Genomic DNA, 9,612 nt, shown 5'->3' on the forward strand with positions numbered 1-9,612 from the left:
TCGACGTGAGGGGGGTGTGTTGGAAGTCCCACATCGACTAGAGATGAGGCCATTTAAGTGTATATAAGTGGGTGCAAACCTCACCCTACAAGCCGATCTTGTGGGGTTGAGTTAGGCTTAAAGTCCACTTCTAATACATACAATTTGTATGCTCCAACTTCAGAGGGAGTGTTAGAATCATTACATATAGGTATTATCATTTAGGCTAGTCTGCAGAAGTTTAATGGTTGTACCTAGTTCTGTACCTAGTAGTCTAGTGCAGACTCTTGGTGTTCCATGTACTCTTTTGTTTTTCATTTTAAATAGAAGATCATGAGAGGGATCATTAACCCCTCTAGAATATTTCTTATCATCTTAAGTGAGCTTAAATAAGTTCTTCCAAATACTTGTGCGAATCGTAGACAGTTTTTATCAGAAAAAATGTTCTCTAGTTTAGATTTTTGTTTCATCTTTGATTATAAAATGCTACCTTTTGTTCATTTCCTTTTCTGTTTTCAAATGTTTCATTTTTCATTGACTAACAACTATATTCATGTAATCAGTTTATCATCCATCTCATTCCACTTCATTTTCTTACCACCTCTCATCCACTCTCATCACATCACTTGTCACGTTTATCACTTTCTCTCTCAACCTTTCCTTTTTTTTTTTTCTCTGTCTCTCTCTTCGTAGGTCCTACCACTCAAATCCACCCCAAAATGGATTCAACATTTATGTCTCTCGTTGCAAACAAAATGAAAAACGCCATTCTTGAAATTCATATTCAAAACGAAAACAAAAAACGAAATTTTAAGAAAAAAATTTCGCGAACCACTACTTTCAGGAACTAACAATCCCTTTTATTTTCATCTTGAAATAATTCAAAAGAGCAAAAATAATTAATACGATTCCAAGGAAAGAGGGAGGGACCTTTTCGAAATGAAGGGAAGTTCAAAGTGCGTGGAAACGGCCATGAGGCCCGTTCCGGAGAGGTCACACATGCTGAACACCTGCCCAACGAAGGCAGGCCCCCCGCCGCCGCCCTTCCCATTGGCGCCTAGCCGAGCGACGCTCACCGATTTCGGGGCAGGGCGCGCGGGCTCGGCGGTGCTCGCGGTGGATTCGAGGGCGTTTGAGGCTGAGAGCGGCGGCCCGAAGAAGAGAGGGAGAGAAAGTGAAGAGGGAGGGTGCGGGAGCGTCAGAGACGGAGGGTTTGGTGGATTGAAGAGAGAGACAAAGTTGGAGGCAGTGGATTGGAGGAAGGTGGCGATGTGGTTGTTGTGGTGGCGGCGACGACGGTGAGGCTCTGACGGAAGAGCCATGCAGTGAGCATCGACGGATGAAGCGTGGGTTGGGAATGGGGGGTTTTGAGGTGAGCGAGTGACGGAGGGAGAGTGTTGAAGAATCAGTTATTTTCAAAGGATGAAGAGCTCACGCTAATGTGACCTTTATTTTATTTTCCTATAATATAAACATATGAAAAATAAAAATAAATAAATAATAGTAACTGATAACAGACGTCAAAATTATCTTACAAAGAATTATGCAATTGATTTATATTTATTATTTAAAATATTGATTTAGTCCAATTTTGAAAATAGAAGCTAAGGTAAAATGATTACCTTATTCAAATTAAATAAGTGATTAAAATAAGGGTTAAATATCTTTTAGTCCCTATATTTTGAGGCGATTTTGGTTTTAGTCCATTTTCAAAATATTTTACAATTTAGTCCTTCAACTTTAGAAAACTATAGTTTTAGTTCTTTTTATCAAATTTTTTTAACTTTGTTTCAAACGCGTTTCTTAGTTAACATTGAAGTAAAAATGTATCAAACAGTGTAAACAATCCAAATGTTATAATAAAACGTGCTTGAAACAACAAATAAAGTTTAAAAAATTTGGTAAAAATGATTAAAACCAGAATTTTCTAAAGTTGAAGGACTAAATTGTACCATAGTTTAAAAATCGACTAAAACCAAAATTACCTCAAAATATAGAGACTAAAAACATATTTAACCCTTAAAATAATAATATTCATTATTTTTTTATAGGATAAAAATAGGTTAAGTTAACTTTACATCAATTCATACTATGATATTTTAATCAACAAGCTGTACGTGGAACATTGGACTAAATCTCTAATTAATGTTTTCATTCTAAATCCGAATAACATAGGTAGGATTAATCATCATATATCTCAAATGTTATTCGTGTTATAGTTTTATTTTAAAAAATAATAATATTAGATTTTTTAATTAAAAACATTTTCAAATTTGAGAGACTAACTTTTTTGAAAAATGTAGTTAATATTATTTGTAAACATTAGTATTATTATATTGATTAATTTTGTTATTGTATAGTATGTCATACATTAAGTATATGTTTAAGTGTGACACGAGTTAATCATCACGTTAGAGACTATTTTAAGAATAGATTGAATGATTTTTTTTTCTTAAACTTAAGCATTTTGTTGTAAGATAGCTTTTTTTTTTTTTTAAGAAAAAATATGTTATCATGTATAAAAGAATTATGATATAGATTAGACTTTACGTTAATTTTATATAAACGACTCGAATTCTATACAGAGAAAAAGACTTAGGGTGTGTTTACTTGGGGTGATTGAAGAGATAATTTGGGGAGAGTGATTAAGTAGATTTGAAAGGATTTGAGGATGATTTTTTTGTGTTTATTTGAGTGGATTTGGAGGTAATTGAGAGTGAATTTAGAAATAAAGTTGATGAGAATTAGTTTAGGATTTGATTGATCTGACAGTTTTAAAAAATTTGTTTAATTAGTAGAAATTGAAGATTACCAAAATGCCCCTAGATATTAAAGTAATATAAGATAATATTTGTTAATGTTATATTTAATTGTAGAAATGTTTATTAAGAGTAAAAAATTAAAAATATTTTTTTAAAAAATAAAAGTAAATATTAAAATAAAAAATAATTAGATGATAAAGTGTTGTTCAAATATATACACCAACAAAATAATAATATATAATCTATTGTCAAATAATTTAGAAAAGAAAATTGTTAACATATATCATGGTGCCTGTGACAAACGCATTACTTTACACAAGGAAAAAAAATCTACTATTTCTTTTAATATTTTTGGATGCTTTGCTGCCATTCTTGCAATTTAAAATTCGAAAATATTTCTTTAACACTCTTATTTGACACAGATTTGACACCGGCCAGATGTCAAATTTCTATTGGGTTTTTTCTTTTAAATGGAAATGGGTTTTTTAATATACTGACAAGGGTAGAATATGAATTCTGAGATATGAATTTGCATTTGGCGGTTTCGTTTTGCAGTCTTTCACTTTGCTTCTGAAGCTTCTCTTTCACTTTCGTTTTCTTTCCATTCCCGAACCTTCATCTCAAGTCCTTTGCTATCTCCATTCCACCGTTCATGTGATCTGAACTGAAAAAAGGCTATCTTTCGCAAGGTAAGCTCTATTTCTCGTATCCCCTGTTTGGGTGGCTTGGGCTTTGTGTGTGTGTTTCGTCATTTCGACCCGTTCTCGCATTGTGTGGGTTCTCTTTGTGTATCATTTCGCCTCGCATTGTCGCATTGTTGTGTTGGGTGTTATTTATTCATTCTTTGTTTTATGAACCCTAAGCAAGTATTGCTATTTGGGCTCTTATGTGTTTTCATTTTTTGTGCAGTTGCAATGGCTTCCGGAATCCCAAAGGTAAGTTAAAGTTTTGGTCTTTTATTTAGTTGCATTTTTTTGGTTGGTAATAATAATGTTGTCGTTATCTTTTGTAGTGGAGGGTCCGTACTTCTATGGATTCATCAAATGTTATTGAAATGAATCGTTTGCTGAGAAAAGACCATGTACACGAATTGCGATGACACCATTTAGGTTGTGTGTGTACCTACATGAGGTTGTGGACGTTAACTGCGAGTATTTATGCACTTTGAGAGAAGGACCACCGGGGTTGTGAAGAGGATCCTTTTTAGTTCATTATATAATGCGGTAATTTGTTTGTAATTGATTTGTGAGATGGTGTACTTGATTGTTGGAATAATGTGTTAGGTATTTTTGATTGATTGATTTGAACCTATCCACAGGACCTTATACTCGATGATTATAGGAGAATGGCAAAAATCGTCGTGTGTTCACTTTTCATAACTACAGTAGTTGTTTGCATGCCAAACACTTTGGACTTGAAGACATTGCAACAACTGACTTTGTGCGTGAGGTTTATTTTTCATTGTGTTTGTGGTGGTATTTGACATGTAGTAGTTGTCGATGTATTTACATTCCTTTTGTTTTTTGTAGTTGTTTCTTCCTTTTTGCCATGATCACCATTGATGGTGCTATGCAGTGAAAATTAGCGCATTAACCATATATGTTATTAACTCTTTGGGGAAGGGCGTAAGAGACCGAAGAAGGATTGACACAGTTGTGGTATGTTTTACCCCATTTAATAATGTTATTGACTTTCATTTAATAACGTATTGTTAACGTGTTATTGTAATTTGTACTTTGTAGGCTGAAAACCTTGCTCGATTTTTTTGCATCTTGTACAACAGACCGGAAGGGAGTATTGGACCTTTGTCTGTTGTACATGCAAAAATCCCATCCCAACCTAACCTGTAAGTTGTTATAGGTCTTTAATTTAAAAATATGGTGTTGTAAATGATGTGATTTGTCAAAAGTGGTTGATGTTATCTTTATATCGTTTCAGACATGACTGTGCAGTTATAATGTTAAAAGCTATGGAAATTTAGGATGGAGAGGATAAATACAATGGGAAAAATATGCCACAGCATACGAATGTAAGTCATAATATGATTTTCATTATTGTTTGATGATTGGGTTGATTTGACAATATCAATGTTTTCATTTCAGGAGGAATTGCTTGCGTTTAGAAAGCAATATGTAGTTGATTGGATCCTGGACGACGAAAACATAAGATTACTAGATGCGCTATCGGTGTATGGATTGTTGTAGGATAGTTGTCCTGTGTTCAAATGTAGTGAACACTGTAAGAAACAATATTGTTTATGGAGACTGTGTATTTTTAATATATATGAACACATTATATAGATTCTTATATGAATAAGAAATTTGATTTCAACCTTGTTTATGTTCAATGTACAAGGATGTTGTAATCGTTTACGCGAGTGTGTTTGTAATCGTTTATATATTTAAAGACATTGTACAAATTATTATTGCAATACGACGATTGATTTTGAAGATTGGTTATGTGCAATGTTGAAATAATTGTTGATTGATCATTGATGTCCAGGTTTTTGTTATGTGGAATGTATGAAATTTCCATACCAATTAAGGCCAAGTACTGCAGTCTGTGCAGCAAAAATCACTCTTGTAATCGTTTACAATAGGCTTGTAATCGATTACGCGAGCCATATTATAGTTTTGGACATCCTGTTGCACTGAAAGAACCACATGTGGAAACGTGGGGGACCACTGGTGATTTTGGGTGTTTTTTAAGACAACTTGACTTGTTTTTGGTATAAGTGTGAGTCTAGGGTTGAATGTGATGCTTGGGAAACCCCATGATGTAGGAGGGGTCCACCTAGGGTGATGACACGAACCTTGGGGAAGTTCACTGCAATCTGCCACAAAAAGCACTCATGTAATCGTTTACAATAGAATTGTAATCGATTATGCGAGCCATATTCCCGTTTTGGACATCCTGTTGCACTGAAGGAACCACCTGTGGTAACGTGGGGGACCACTGGTGATTTTGGGTGTTTCTTAAGACAAGTTGACTGGTTTTTGGTATAAGTGTGTGTCTAGGGTTGGATGTGATGCTTGGGAAACCCCATGATGTAGAGGGGGTCCACCCAGGGTGATGACATGAACCTTGGTGAGTTTTAGTGAAATCTGCCACAAAAAGCACTCATGTAATCGTTTACAATAGGCTTGTAATCGATTACGCGAGCCATATTCCTGTTTTGGACATCCTGTTGCACTGAAGGAACCACCTATGGTAATGTGGGGGACCACTGGTGATTTTGGGTGTTTTTAAAGACAAGTTGACTGATTTTTGGTATAAGTGTGTGTCTAGGGTTAGATGTGATGCTTGGGAACCCCCATGATGTAGAGGGGGTCCACCTAGGGTGATGACATGAACCTTGGTGAGTTTTAGTGAAATCTGCCACATAAAACACTCTTGTAATCGTTTACAATAGACTTGTAATCGATTACGCGAGCCATATTTCCGTTTTGGACATCCTATTGCACTAAAGGAACCACCTGTGGTAACATGGGGGACCACTGGTGATTTTGGGTGTTTTTTAAGACAAGTTGACTGGTTTTTGGTATAAGTGTGTGTCTAGGGTTGGATCTGATGCTTGGGAAACCCCATGATGTAGAGGGGGTCCACCNAGGGTNATGACATGAACCTTGGTGAGTTTTANTNAACCAAATAGGTTTAATGNTACAAACATTAATGTATTGAATGTTACAAACACATTTTATTTGCAATTACATAAATGTATTGAACCAAACATTAATGTTCTATATATTGAACCAAATAGGTTTAATTACACCATCTTTTTCTTGTCCTAACACTGAAGTCTAATACAGTAATTACTCATTTTTCTTTCTAACTACTACATTTCTTGTGTATGGTGTCCTAAGTGCTTGACTCTTAAATCGTCTTCTTGAACCAATCCTAACATAACGCTTCAGCTGTGATTGGTTGTTGGACATTCAACCCGGTGCATTTGGCGACATTGCACCTTTTTCATTGTTGCACATTCCACCCGCTGCCTCGGTCGACACTACAACAGGTGAAACAAATGCATCGTCACTAAATGCTTGTGGACGTCCAGCACTTTGAACGCCATCCAAAATTTTAGTATTGAATATGACTTTGCCACTCAACTCTAAAAACCAACCAAACAGAGTCTTCAAAATGGCTTCCCGTTACTCCTCTGTCAACCGTTCGTTGAGAGTGCAAACATACATAGTTGAAAATGAATGACGCACGATCAACTGTCCAAAAGAAAATAACACAAATGAAAACACCAAATCAAATAACAAAAACCCATAACGTGTGCAAGAAACCACAAGAACCCCAATACCTAAACCTAAAACCAAATACCCAAACCTACAATGGGAGAAGGCATTTACCTTGGTCCAACGAAGCATTCCGGAACTTGCCATTTCAGATTGCAACAATAAGGCACTGGAGAGTACGAAAACGCCGGTAGAGCTGCAGACACCAAGGAAGAGAACGATGGGAGACGAGCAAATGTGAGAGAGAGGTAATCTGTCACACAAAACTAATGAAACAGACAAAGGGTAGAATTGGAATCCAAATCGTCTGAAAAGCTTTCCATTTTGTAGGCCAAATTTTTCTTTTAAAAAAAAACACAAACTATCCAATAGGACGTTGACACGTGGCAGTGTCAAATGTGTGTCAAAAATTGGGTGTCAAAATAACGGGACCCTTTAAAATTTGTACTAGAAGGGGAGTGTCTGTGAGTGCGCCACTGTTGAAAAAAAGTTCATAGAATTTGAGCTAGCATCTACACTTCAAACTCTGAAACATTTTCTTCTGAATCATCTACCTTCAATGGCCTCTGAAACGCAAAAGGAGGTGGTGGAGGATCAACACTCAATGTTCCATCAATAACTCTTACTACCTCTCCCATGGAAGGTCTTTTACGTTCATCCATTTGAAGGCACCAAAATGCAATTCTCAACACACGCTCCAGTTCCTCTTTATTATAACCTCCTTCCATTCTTCTATCAATCACATTCACCACCCTCTCTTCCATCCATTCTTTATACGTCCACCCACAAAGTTCAACATGTTCATGATCAGGGCACCCGGTTAGCAAGGCTAAAACTACCTTGCCAAAATCCTCTACATCCTTCTCAGCTGAAAAGCCACAATATGTTGCCTTCCCATCTGTAATAACAAACTCAAATTCACTCACCTTTGCCACCAAGTTTTCATCCAACATAACATTTTCACATTTCAAATTTCCATGGTCGATGAACTCCCTGCATCGGGAGTGCAAATAACATATGGCTGCAATACCTACTCTCTGCAATACTTGCAAAGCTTCCAATGTTGGAATGGAGCTTCCCTGTAATGGCCTAGGTTCGTGGACGTTGCTCCAGGTTCGTCACACTTCAGGCGGCATCCCCCTTCATGCCAAGCTTCCCTGCAATGGTCGAAGGAACCTGCACCATCACTGAACCAAATACAACGCCTGGGCATACAAACATGGAACCGGATACGCTCCATGCAACCACTGAATACGCTGCTGCTGCCATAATGGGTATCGGGAATGTGCGACGTGTGCGAGATTGGGGAACCCAATACTACTGCCTAGAACCAAATACAGTTGTTGTGTCAATGGTTCTAAGCTTCTGGAACCAAATACTCGCACTATCACTAGTGCAGCGCAGGAAAACGACCGCGGTTGTTTTTCTCTATACGTCGCGGTTTACGAATCGCAGCATATACAGGGGTGGTAAAAAGTCTGTGACTATAGACCGCGGTTGCAACCGCGGTCAAAAGTTATGGGAATAGACTGCGGTTGCACAAGGAACCGCAACCAAAACTCCATTTTTTTTAAAAAAAAATTGTTCCATTATAGACCACGGTTCGAACTGCGGTAAAAGACCATGAATAGACCGTGGTTCAAGAAACAACCGCGGCCAAAAGTCATTTTAAAAAAAAATAAAAAAACGACAGATTTTCTACCGCGGGTTTGGTCACAACCGCGATATATTCTCCTGCAGTTTTTTAAAATAGTAGGTCTGCTTTTGTGATATCCACTACCACAAAAACAGACCTGCATATGAAATACATGTTCAAATTCAATTTCAACACATCAAACAAATGTTCAAATGTATTTTAACATCATATAAAGTACAAAGTCTAATAAAATACAATATAATAAAATATAATGTTTAAATCTAATAACTATGACTTATTATATAATCTAATGAAATATTTTGCAACAACTTTCCTTATGAATGAAATTGGCTTCTGAGGAATTGGTGTAGTAGTCTTGAATCTCTACACAAAACAATTGATATTAATAAGTGTATATGAATTCCAAACTTTGGAGAAAATCAAAATTTGTTAGATTTAAATATTACCATTTCCCAGTCTCTTGTGATATGAGAACAAATAATATGGGTCATCCAATACATTACATAGTATCCGCACTCATATGACCCACTATGTCTGTTACATTACAATATATCATCACAGTTGTAAATAGTTAGTGAAAAACATTAAAACAAAACAACAATAAGAAAGTATGACTTTAGCATATGTCAAACCTTGAGAGAAATACATGTAATCTTTCTAGTGTTTGTAATTGATCTCCCAACTATCATCATACTTGCTGGAATAGAACTATATATATAAAAAAAGAGTTTTAGCATTCATTTATATAAAAAAGAAAGTCCAAACATTGAGGTTCTTACCAATCAACTAGTTGTCTGAGATTTGTGGGAGGAAGCCTGTGCAATGAGCAGACACTACAAGAAAAAACGTCATTATCTACCGCCCAAATCCGTATATAAGGCCTAAAATCCGTATATAAATTTTGGTTATATACAGATAACATACGGACAAAAATCCGTATATAATACTGTCGTAGCTAATGTTATATACG

At 36.2% G+C, this 9,612-nt stretch overlaps 1 protein-coding gene across 1 annotated transcript in view; it reads right to left on the reverse strand.

The window, feature by feature from the left end:
- LOC106770418 overlaps window positions 1-1,422 on the reverse strand; it is a 15,401-nt gene extending 13,979 nt beyond the window's left edge. Inside the window, exon 1 of the mRNA XM_014656231.2 lies at window positions 910-1,422. Coding sequence (XP_014511717.1) covers window positions 910-1,301 — 392 coding nt within the window. The 5' untranslated portion in view covers window positions 1,302-1,422. The remainder of the gene's footprint in view (window positions 1-909) is intronic.
- Window positions 1,423-9,612: the final 8,190 nt, after the last annotated feature.

Source organism: Vigna radiata, chromosome 1, assembly GCF_000741045.1.
Source record: "Vigna radiata var. radiata cultivar VC1973A chromosome 1, Vradiata_ver6, whole genome shotgun sequence".
NCBI classification, from domain to species: Eukaryota; Viridiplantae; Streptophyta; class Magnoliopsida; order Fabales; family Fabaceae; genus Vigna; species Vigna radiata.